Here is a 12749-nt window from a genome sequence, read left to right as displayed (position 1 = left end):
AAAATAAAAATAAAAATAAAAAAACAAAACAAAAATGAAGAAAGAAGAATAGAACAAAACAGCGGCAGCAACAACAAATTTTGTTGAATTGATTGAAAAACTAAACAAATTCTACGCAATCCAAATTCAAGTGCAAAACCTATCCTGCCTAACATTCTGGCGCCCTCCAGCAAAAATAGTACAGCCTCTTTTTTTTTATGGCACCTTCTAACTTTATTAAAAAATCCCTCACTTATGACGGGAGAATACCGTGGTTTCAATCTTGAAACTTTGAGACAACAAAAGCAAATTCCAAGACCCTAAAACTAACTTAACCAACATAAACCAAACCAAATACCAGCAACCAAACAAAAAAAAAAAACTAAGAAACTAAACCACTAAAAATAAAAAACAAACAAAATTTCAAAAAATAACACAAAACATCATGAGCGCAAAGAAGGAAAACCCAACAAATCCAATCAAATCACTCCCCTGATTTGCTGAGAAAGATATAGTATTGCTTTCTTGAGTCTTATGGAAGTTGTGTTGAAACAACGGTAGGCGCCTTTAAAAAAAATACAAATTTTTGGGATGAGATAGGACAACCGATAGCCTAGCGCAAAAGAGAGCAATAAGAGGAAGAGGGTGTAACCAATTGGTTTGGACATCAGAGTGGTTTGCAAACTAATTTGCTTCCAAGAAAATGTGGCCATCAATCCTTCCAACCCAAAAGACGAGTGATTAATTAAAGAAAGCATGATATCGAACAAAACCGATCATTACTTTATTAATTTTATCAGTTTCAACAGTAAAACATTATACAACACGCCCAAACAAATTGATAATTAATCACCCCCAACCCCGCACAACGAGTAACAATTACAAAATGGAGACTTGCACAATAATAACCTCGAGGCAAATGCATGAAATACCAAATCATATCAATGCCACCAGGTATGATTTCTGGTTGTCATTGCGGTGGAAGTCCTATGTATATGAGACACTCCTCTCCTGCAAACAAGGACGAGTTGAGAAGAGGCTTGCAAATCCCTTTGAAAGACAACCTTCAACCGCACATGGAGACTTGGATGAACCCAATGTGCCGTTGTGCTTCACAATTTCCATGCACTCATCAACTGCATTTCCAGGTGGATTATCTTCCCACTTAGCAGGTTTGCCAGCAGAAGAAATCTGCCTGCTCCTCTTCTGTCTCAAAACTGCATTTGAGCCAACAGGATCAAGGAATAGGACATCTGACGAGCCCAATTCAAGGCTTTGGAAGTCCTCAGAAAGCTTTCTTTTTAAGCCCGGAAAGATTTTCAACCCTGCAACAAAACCACACCGAAATCATGGGAAACATGAAAGATGAAATTGTCCAGGGTCGCAAACAATATACAGATCTAATAGTTCTCTAGGTTTTTTTTTTTTTTTTTTAATCCCCTAGTGATTTAGCATACCAGGGAGAGGATCCTCAAATATGCACCCTTGGGCTTCTGAATCGCCACATTTGCAATAAAAGTTTAAACTATCATCGGACCCCGTGACCCTGAAAAACAGGCACAATGTGTCTCTAAAAAGGTGAAGATCACATTAAACACAGATCAACCAGTATTTAAAAAATCGCCACCACCAACTATAGCTACAGAATTTTATGATCCCCCACTGGTTTGGCACCACGAGGATGGTAGAAGAACACCAACACTTCCCAGATGGGCCTAGCGAGTTCGATACCATGCACACCCACCTTAATAGGGGCTATAGGGAGTGTTCTGTTTATGTGCCACAGAAAGAGCTAAATAAAAGTCCGCATTCTAGAACCATGTAAATAGAATATGAAAAAATCTGTGCTTGCTTCATTTTCCGTCTATCATCCTGAGCTCAAAACATGTAAAGTTACACTTGCTTCACATAATATTTGATCTTAGGAATTGGGTGGAATAAAATGGGAAGTCCTACCTGTCTATTCCATATAATGGAATAGGATACAAATAGGGATGGGAGGTGAAATTTAGGAAGTCATACCTTGTTATTCCATGTTATGGATCCATAAAGAATTATTGCATCATTATTTATTTTATGATGGCAATACATCTCCTTCTAAGCTATCAAATCCTCATATATTACCATTCTACTCCTAGGAATAGGCATTCCATTAACCAAATGTAACCTTATAACAAAAGCTCTGTTGAGTTCAAGATATATATAACCTGTATTGTCTATACTTCCATGCAAACCAGACTGGCAACATATCTGCATTTACAAGACTGCAAACAAGACAGTAAAGAGGATGACAGACATGCATATTTTACACCCAACAGCCCAGAGAGGGGTTGTTAAGGATTCAAGTTCTATAGTTATTTAACTAAAGTAGAAGGGATAAAAACTATTTCAATGTTCAGGAAATTTTCACAGAAATGGCAACCATTCTCAAATTACTATTTCAAGAGTGAATATGCAAATAAATTCAAGTATCCATAATGAAAAATCTGGTTGGTATCTCAAATATTGTGGCAATGCATATATCAAAAAATCTCGTTCAGTTAATCATCAGTCCCACCAACACCTGTTGATGATCTCCACAAACTTTAGAATTTAAAGAATAGAAATGCATCACAAGAAAATAATGAATGAGCTTTGGATAGAATGAATTTCATAGAAACAATCAATAAATGAGTTACGATAAAATGAATGATTGGATGAACACCAGGGACTGCTGCTTTAGGAAAGAAATCATACCTGTACATATGCTCAACAAAATCATCTATTAAAACAGGCCAAGCACCTGCACAGATATGAAAGTAACTGAGTAACACTTTTACTGAGACGAAGAAAGGTCTCCTACAAAGCAATGTATATTCTAAAATGCAAGATCAAAATTAAAAGGTAATATGTTTATCAAAAAAATTAAAAGGTATATGGTGGTGGTTAAAAGTTGCCATATCAAGATGGAAGACATCCATGTGTTTAAATCCACAGAGCCTTATAACTTTTCCAACGATCAGGAGTTAAAAATGCTATGATGAATATTTTATAATGGTACTGGTGGATGGATGAATCCTACATATCCTATCAATGCTCCAAGTATCCAAGATTCTCTGCAGAATTACCATAAATGTGTTGTTTATGCACCTTATAGAAGTATACTGACAAGAAGAAAGAAAGGAGAGGGGGTGGTCCAGCCATCAAGAAATCATTGATGAAAACAACCTCCCCTTGTTTCCACAGTAGCATAAAAAATTTCTCTTTTCCTCCTTTTTTTCGCCTTTTTTTCCTGTGTGGGGAGGGGATTTGCAACAGACTATATGCAAAATACCATAACACTTACAAACTCTAATCATGCCAAACCAATCAGTGTATCTGAGTTTCTTAGTTAATAAAAACTGTTAAAGCTCGACATACATTGTTGGCCCACAGCCTAACAGCTTAGGTGTCATTTGATATTACTATAAAAAATTATGAAAATGGAAACTAAACGAAAATTAAAAACCAGAAATAGAAACTAAAAACTGAAAATCAGCAACAAGTTTGGTTAATATTTTTAAAACTAGAACAAATTAAAAACTGATAAAAAAATGCTCATTTTTGTCCTTGAATCAAATAACAATTACAAAAAATATGATTAAAATAATAAAAGTACAATGTAACATAAATTATAAATATTATAATAAAAATAAAAATTATTATAATTATTTTACTTAATTATTATATTTCAATTCACTTTACAAGAAACAATCTTATTGTATATGACCATTGAAATATAGTAATATATTTTGTAATGGCTTTTATTATTGTTTATTTTTTAAAAATTTTATGGGAATTTTTTATTTGAATTATATTCTAAATTTATATGATAATTTTATTTAAATTTCAATTAAAGAGTATGGACAAAATGAATCATTTAATTCAAAAAAATTAATTCTGGATACTAGAATATTCTGGAAATAGGTTGCCAAAACAATTGAAAGCCATAAAATTTGGTTTTAAATTTTTTTCAAACAGCTGAAAACCATCAACAAAAATAGAAAACCAGTAACATGAACAAAGGCATTTTTCATAACCTGTTTCTTCACTGTATAGAAATGAGAATAGAAAATCATAAACAACAACAATAACAAGCGGACCCTTAAGCTTTTAAGTAAAGTGGTAATCTAACATGGTATCAGAGCTAGTTACCAAGAGGTCCTGGGTTCTAGTATTGTTGCCTGCATCCACCATGCTGTGTTTAAAAAAAAATTATTGCATTCCCTATTATGGGTATTATTTATTGTGTGCATTTATCTCACCACGTGCTATTGGGCTATCAAGCTGCAAAGAATAAGAATAGTAATGAGAGTCTTGGAAAATCAATTTGATTTTATGACTGGGAGATCAACAACCGAAGCTATCAATCTTCTAAGAAAGTTAATGGAAAAGTTCAGAGAAAAGAATAGGAACTTACATATGGTTTTTATCGATCTAGAAAAAAACTCTGATAGAGTACCTAGGGAAATGCTTTGGTGAGTCCTAAAAAAGAAGAGAGCATGCAGTGGGTATACTGATGTTATTACAGATATGTATGATAGAGTAACGACTAATGTTACCATTGCAAGTGGAGATTCTAGGGAGTTTTCAATCACAATAGGTGTACACCAAGGTTCTATTTGCTTTTGTGATTGATGAACTCACTAGGAATATCCAAGACGAGATCTCTTGATGTATGTTATTCGCAGATGATATTGCTCTGATTGATGAAAATAGGAGCGGCTAGAATCCATGCTATAACTTGGAAAACGACCTTAGAGTTTAGGATTTAAGGATAAGTAGAAATAAAACTGAATATATGAAATGTAATTTCAGCCAAAGGAATATTGAAGATAAGACTAGACTTGATAATCAAGAAATCAACAACACTAGTAGTTTTCGATATATAGGATTTATTATGCAAGCAGAAGGAGAAATTGAAGAGGATGTAGAGCATAAAGTTAAAAAAGGTTGTGTAAAATGGACGAGTGCTTCGGAAGTGTTGTGTGATCGTAGGATACCATTAGAATTAAAAAGGAAAATTCGATAGGACGGCTGTAAGACCAACCATGCTCTATGGATCAAAATGTTGGGCAATCAAGAAACAACATGTTTAAAAAGTAAAATCACCGAAATGTGAATGTTAAGATGGATGAGTGGTAAAACACTAGAAGGATAAATTAAGGAATAAACATATCCGCAACAAGTTAGGTATAGCATTAGTAGAAGATACGGGAGGCATAGTTTAAATGGTTTGGGCATTTGAAGTGTAGGCCAAATAGTGCACCAATGATGAGTGAGTGAGCACTTATTGTTAATGGTACTAGAAGAGGTAGAGGTACACCTAAAATAACTTGGAATGAGGTTGTAGGGAGCGATTTAACAGTTCTTAAGCTAGGGGAGGATAATACCCTTAATTGCGTGAATTGGAAAAAAAACGATTCATATAGCCGACCCCACTAAGTGAGACTTAAGACGACTTCTTGTTGTTTGCGCTATTGAGCCACACGTGCAATGGAGTGTTAAAGCTAGATATATATTGTTGGCCCACAACCTAATATAGCTTAAGCTTTTAGGTGAAGTTGTAACCTAACAAAAACAAAAACCAAAAAACAAACAATATACATATATTAGAGGCCCCGATCATATCCAAATATGACTCCAAAATACCATGATTATCCTAAAAAATAATGTTGCTTCTTTCATCCCAGAATGTGAGATGCAAACCCAAGTATTGTGCTTCTAGAAACACCTTACCTAAGAAACACAGACACTCCAAAAAGGGCGGAGTGTCAGCATCTGACATGTTAGTAGTGGACATGCCCCTAACACAGCCGAATACGTGTCCAACGTGCTAGAAATTAATTTTGTAGTTTAAATTTCTGGACATAGATGGATGCGGCCAAACACAGAAGATATACCTGGGACATGCTTTAGTAAAAAACATTGCAATTACAACCATTTTATACAAAATCGAGGAAAAAAAAAAAAAAAAAGAGGCTCGTAGAACAAAAGAAGAGCAGGTAGAGAAGATTCATCAAACGACCGCAAGTCTAGAGCTCTCATAACCAATCCACCTAGTATTTGAACCTCTCTCCCAACCTCTAGTCGCCAGACATCTCAACCTTCCAACTCTTCTAGCCTCCAGTTGCAAGACATCTCATCTTTATCTACATTTGACGACGATATTGGCTTCTTCAAAGGCTCCAAGCCTCTTCTCTACCGAAGGATCTTTGGTTTGAAGGCTCAAAGCCTCTTCTCACTCTAAGGCTTGAAGGCTCTTCTTTCCTCAACTTGAGTCCCTCCCTCCTCCATTCCTCCCTCTTCCCCGTATCCTTACCTATTTTCTACTAGTTCACAAAATATGATTGAACCATTGAAGTGCCAAAGCACAAAAAAATTGATGTTTCGATTGTTGATGAATGATGAATGTTGCTTCAGTTCTCTAAAATGAGTGTTAATGATTATCCAAGTCTTAATTGAGCATAAATGATGGCTATTACCTCAATATTTATGTCTATATTAATTAACGTTTGTTGAATCCTTGTTTTTACAAAATCGCCATATCGTTGTGTTGGTATGATATCGTATCCATATCCTATATAGATATCAATGCTTCCTAGCACCTGAGGATGGAAATATGGACATTTTAGGTGGAATTATCTTGTAGGGATTTATACTGAAAGACATTCTTTATGTAATCGGTTTTAGTATTTATTAGTAACTTCAGTTATTCCATTTTAATGAGAATCTTTGTAAGAAATGTTAGCTTGACATTATTTATTTACTGATTATGCATGTGTGTCTTTTATTCTATATAGCAGGTGATCTAGTGTGTAAAGTACAACTTATACACAAAAGATTAGATCATCAGTTCTTATAGAATATAAGTTTATTGTTCACAATCTTGAATGAAATTGGACACACCATTGGTACGACTGTAACACAAGGTTTTAATAGGTCTGTCTTGACTATTGGGAATGGTTCAGTTCCAACTCCTTGTGCTAGTACACTTTGTGTGTATTGAACAGGATCGTCTTGGGGTAATTGTTTTTATATTGACTATATAGAACAATTAATACCTCATGGTTATTATGAGTGCTTATGCTCTTAATCTTGATATGATTATTGGACACGTGCATATAGTGTTTATTACTTTAATTCATAAAAGAGTGAGATTCTTTATAGGTCAAAAAACTTAGTGAGTTGGGTGATGACATTATGTGTGTAGTGAACATTAATTATTGATGAAATCTACGTCCCAGTATCGGGATTGATGATACCCCCTTGAGGAAGCTTATAATCTTTGATTGTGTCAAACCCTGCAGGTGGATTTTGAATCCGACACATCAAATAAGTTAAGTGCAAGGTCTCAGGGAATTAATATGTCAATTGATTAAATTGTCAATAATTTAATATAATAGACAGGTATCTGTAATCTTTACGTGGGGAGATAAATAAGCATTTAAAAATAGGAGCTCAAAATTCAATTTCGAGTATGACAGGGGGTGCAATTATAATTCTTTAGTGGTATAAATTATAATTAACGTAATTAAAGATGAATTCAGGTCGGATTAGGAATTCTTAATTACGTGGGAAGCCCTAGTCTTATTTGCCTAGAGGTCCCTGTTGTAGCCTATATACACGCGCTCCATTCAGCAGTTAGGGTAAGACGAGTGAACTCTCACAGAGGCATACGTTTTCGTGAGAGAAGAAAACCCTAGCAGCCGCTTACGAGCCCACTCTCTAAGGAGCAAGGCGTGTTCAAGGAATACAGTAGAAGATTCCTAGTCGTCTTCAAGAGCTCGTTTTCGTACTTGCAGATTCGGGATCAAACCAGACAGATCTTGCAAGTATAATCCTAATCACGGAATTAGAGTTTGTATGATCGGATTATTCTTTTTTTGGTTATCCATATGGACTACAGCCGGATCTTAGGGCTATTCCGCAAGTCTCTTCACTATCGGGTACCACTACCAGGCTGATCCTAACCAAAAAAAATGAAATAGAGAACTGCACAAAGGTGGAAAAGAAAAAAAATTAACAAATGGCCTTCCTAGCTTCTTTCCCAACTAGACAAATGGTGGATGCATAATAAGATAAGCCTATTGTAAATGTATAAAATTACCTTTTTTCCCTAGATTATGAAATTGACCAACATAAAAAACTACATGTGCACAATTATGATTTAAATGCTAATTGTCATATATTTGCACTCATGCGGGAGGTCAAAATTGGCAGCACTTGCTAGGCATTGACCACAATGGCACGTCATGGGGTCTATACCAATCCCAATTTTGGGATTTTGTAAAGAATTTTGGACTGTTGGTTTGGTGAACTCAATTCAAGGTTCTCTAGGGGAAACCCCCTTTAGGGTTGTTTGGTTCGCAGCATCAAACTATTTCCATGGACTGACTGCCTCATAGGAACATTTTTGTTTGGTTTGCATAGTAACGAATATATGAAGAACAATTGTATTTTTCAACACAAAAACCAACTAAGATTATACTTAATTAAATATATATCATAAAGTTTTCAAAAATTATAAATTTAAAACAATTAACACTTAATAATCGATTAGCCAAAATAATTGAGGATCATATAATGTTTAGATATTATATTAAATTTTTAATTAACATTTTCAATTGTCATTTTAATATTTTCTAATTAAAATTTTAATTATTTTCTAATTAATAACTAATCAAATTTTAATTAAAACTTTATAGGTAATATCTTTAATTAACATTATATATATATATATATATTTCTAATTAAAATAATTAATGTTATGCTAATTTAAATTTTTTTATTTTATTAGTAATTTATTTTTAAATCTAATAATAGAGTGATTATATTATTGTCTAAAAGTCAAAATAGCGAGGGAAATTTGGTCCAAAAAAGTAGGATTCCCATGGGAATAGGATGTCTTTTTTTCATGGCAATCCTTACACTTTCAGGTATGTGAATATGTCTGCAACATCAAATTCTCATGCTCAAACAAACGTGGGAATGAGATGTCATAGGCATCACATTCTCAGGAATCTTGAAAGATGTCGTGAAACAAACACCCCCTTAGCCTTTTCCTACCCTGATCAAGCATCTTCTACGTATCATTTGTGGCATCATCCTTTCTCACCTTGATAATGTGTCATTATTCATTGGCCCAACAATTTTTCACTTTATCATGAACTGAGACGTGATGTTGAGTTCTTTTATTGGAGGATGACATCTCACATCCTTTGCCTTTCCCTATAGATCTCTATTTCCCTCCTTTCCACCCCCTAACCTTTGGATTCCCACGAGTCCCCTTCATTTGCCACCATCTGCACTTGAGCTGTTGGGAATTGCCTAGTTCTCCTCTCTGGACCTTCTCTACAACATCCATTGTGTAGAACACAAACTCTTCTCCTCCCTCAATAACCCCGACTAAATCTATTAATAACTTGAGGTATGAATTTTCCTATAAAATATTTCTTTGAAGGACCTAGAAGGAACTCATGATGTTGAGAAAACATTGAAAAAGGTAGGAACTTTAAAAAATTAATGGCCAACTAAAATATCAAAAAAATCAATCAAGTAAACCTAATTGGTAAAATTATGTGGGATTGAGCTTTTGAAATTTGAATCATTTTGCTTCATCTGAATTTTTCCCAATAATAGGGGCGGGGGGGGGGGGGGTGCGTGGAACTAAAAAAAAAAAAATTAATCATTGTAACTAGTAATCCTATAAAGCAAATATAAACCACAAACAAGATGGTACGGAAGAAATTAAGCAAGAAGCCAACACCTATGAAGATGAAATAGGAATGCCAATTGCCATAATGATTATTAGAATAATGCACCATTGCTCTCTATAAATGAAGAGTCATCTAAGATAAAAGGGTAAATTTGATGTTAATAATACCTTCTGGATCATACCCTTCAAGATTTTCATGTACACATCTGCTGAAGGCTAAAACTTGCCGCCAAGTATCCTCAGAGATGTTATGTCGCTGGTTTTTCTGAGAAGGATGATATAACATAAGGAACATTTACCTCAGAAGAAAGTTAAAGAAACAATAATATATCATCAAAAAGAGTTTCAGCTGTAAACGCCATCTGGGAAGAACATCGCCACAAAGACAAACAAAAGGATAATACAGAAATTAAATGAATAAAAATGGCATTCCACATGTAAAAGCAATACAATAAACTGTAAAAGCAATACAATCACAACTTCATATCAAATACTTGTAGTCTTCAGCTACTACATTAAATTGTACTGCAGCACCAAGGTATGAATGCAAATGGGGTGCAACAGTATGGCAGTCAACTACACACTGTCAGACATATACTGGTAGTTGAAAATTCTACTGTTTCTTAGAAGTATTTTGAACTTTCTCATTGGGAATCAGTTCAAGTAAGAATTTTTACAGGGTGAGTGATGCCAAGAGAGGATGATGGCTCTCACTCTCGCACTCACTTTCGCTCAATTGCTTTTGTTCTTGTTCTCTCCTCTAGTTCTCTCTCATCTGTTTTGATGAATTTGATCATAAGTGGGTATGGAAGTGAACCTCTACAAATCAATGCAGACTGAAAGAAAATCCTTCGATCTGCAACTGGAAAAGGTGGGGGTAGTGGGTTTTGTTCATTGGGAGGAGAAAACTCAGAATCTCAGCCAATGGATTAGGATTACTCTTCGGCTGCTAGATGGGTATCTAAGTGTTTGCCTTTGCTTGTATCGAAATCAGAGAAGATCACTCATTGCAGGAAGTTCATCAAGGTAAAATTATGAAGTGGAAACTAAAGCAAACCATAAGGGAAATTTATGGAATTGGGTCTGTGATCGAACAGCAAGGGTTATGCCATCTTCATTCCTTGACATCAGGAAGGGGAGGGTTGGCGGAGGTTTTTGCAAGAGCTGCAGGAGAGAGAGAGTCCAGATAAACAAGTAAAGTTGTGGCTCAATCTTCAGGGACTCATGATTGCTGGAGATGAAAGGAGACACTATCTGGTTGTCCAGAGACAGCAAAGGATGGGTGGATGGTGATGCAGGAAGGAGGCTTTCCAAAGGGTGAACACTGGAGTCGCAATGGCTGGTAGTCCAGGAGTTTTCAAGGAAACTAGAGGTTGTGCGGGGAAGGAGATGATTGTAAAGGCTTGAGAAAGTGGAGTGGGCTTCAAACAGGCAGGGCCAGGAATTCTTAAAATCACAATTCATATGGCCCAATCATTGGAAAATAAGCCAGGGGCCTTTCAGGGAGATCTCGCCCAATTACAATTTGATGGGCACTTAAGAAATTTTTTAAGGGTTGTTGAGATCTCTAACAGACGAGATTTTGTCAGGCCAGAATGGGACTGCATCCTCTTCGCCCATGTTCCAGGCGAACAATATACAAGTGAAGAGGCTGCACAGTTTAGTACACCTCAAGCCCAACAGTTATTTCAGCATATCATAACACAATGGGCTTCAAGAAGGAGGAGAATAGCAGGTCTGGTTTTGGGCAATGCAAGCATGTGGAGGAGACACAGGTTCATAGCAAGGGGTTGTGTGAGTGGGCGGCATATGTCTTTGCCTTCTGGGCAGAGAGCAGAGGGAATGAACTTTCTGAAAATCAATGAGCCTCCAAGAGGGGTTTCTATGGAGGATGAATGTCACTATGTGCAGATGAAGGATAATATGACTGCTGCTTTGGCTGGGAATCAAGTTAATGTGAGTTCTAGTAACAGGGTGGGAATGGAGAGAGAAAATCTCGGATTACCGGAAAGTTGGCATTACCACAGGTGAATACTCATTAGGGGCAGAAGAGCAAGGAAAAAAGACTCCTCAATTGAGAGGCATTTTGGTGCAGATGTGAGTTAAGTTTTTGAAAAGACAGCACTGACAATTTTACATTGACGAGCCTTCGACTGGGTTGAAGATCTATCAAAGAATCTTAGTGAGGAAAATTCGCAAAGAAGACCTTGGCTGATGTTTCAGACAATGAGGGTGAGTTGGATGGTGATTTTGATTATGATGGCGGGCTACTTATAAATGAGGTTCACGATTAAATCAGGTTCGAATCAGATTCTTCTGATGTATTGGACTATTCTTGCTTTAAGCCTTTATCTCCATTGGAGGTCTTAGAGGGAGTTTGAGCCTGGAGAACAATGAAATAGGCAAGGAAAGAGACAAGTTTGAGCAGACAGAACCTGTTCTTGGCTCTCACTTTCAAAGCTTGCTAGATAAAATGGGCTTGCAGTTAGAAGCTTGGACGGTGGAAGAAAAAGTAAGGCCTAGAAGGGGACAATGGAAATTGGCAAATTTGCAGTGTTCTCTAACTATGATGGAAAGGGACTGAAAAGGGGGTTTCTTCAGTAGTGCTTGTTATGTTTTGGTTGGTGGGCCGTAGTGTTTGGGGTTGTCTTTCCTTATTTGCTTTTAGCCTTCTTTTTTGAGGACTCCTTTTTCCCTTTTGTTTGTCTTCTCTCTCAATGTATTTTCTTCATTTATCTGAAAAAAAACTTCAGATTAAGAGTATCATATCTCTGTCCCTCTCCAATTTCAGACATTACCAATAAATTGCTTCTTTGATGCACCATAACTCCAGTGAGCATATGATCATGCTATGAATACAAAATCCATTTAGTAACCAGACCAGAAATCGCAAGCCTATGCCTTTTCTTATTTATGTTTTGTCATCAGTCCATCAACGTCAGTCATTTTCTTCAGTCTAAAAGAGAGGACAAGAAATCCTCAAGAAAAGACAAAAAAGAAAAACACAAAAGAAACTAAATTGAAGTACTAGATA

At 35.9% G+C, this 12749-nt stretch overlaps 1 protein-coding gene across 1 annotated transcript in view; it reads right to left on the bottom strand.

Moving 5' to 3' along the window:
- Positions 1 to 741: 741 nt before the first annotated feature.
- LOC131154383 (defective in cullin neddylation protein AAR3) overlaps positions 742 to 12749 on the bottom strand; it is a 30562-nt gene continuing 18554 nt past the window's right edge. Inside the window, exons 6-9 of the mRNA XM_058107109.1 lie at positions 9884 to 9980; positions 2716 to 2761; positions 1437 to 1525; positions 742 to 1304 (exon numbers count right to left, since the gene is read on the bottom strand). Coding sequence (XP_057963092.1) covers positions 967 to 1304; positions 1437 to 1525; positions 2716 to 2761; positions 9884 to 9980 — 570 coding nt within the window. The 3' untranslated portion in view covers positions 742 to 966. The remainder of the gene's footprint in view (positions 1305 to 1436; positions 1526 to 2715; positions 2762 to 9883; positions 9981 to 12749) is intronic.

Source organism: Malania oleifera, chromosome 1 (assembly GCF_029873635.1).
Source record: "Malania oleifera isolate guangnan ecotype guangnan chromosome 1, ASM2987363v1, whole genome shotgun sequence".
In the NCBI taxonomy this organism is placed as follows: domain Eukaryota; kingdom Viridiplantae; phylum Streptophyta; class Magnoliopsida; order Santalales; family Ximeniaceae; genus Malania; species Malania oleifera.
This window is presented reverse-complemented; position numbering and strand designations above follow the sequence as displayed.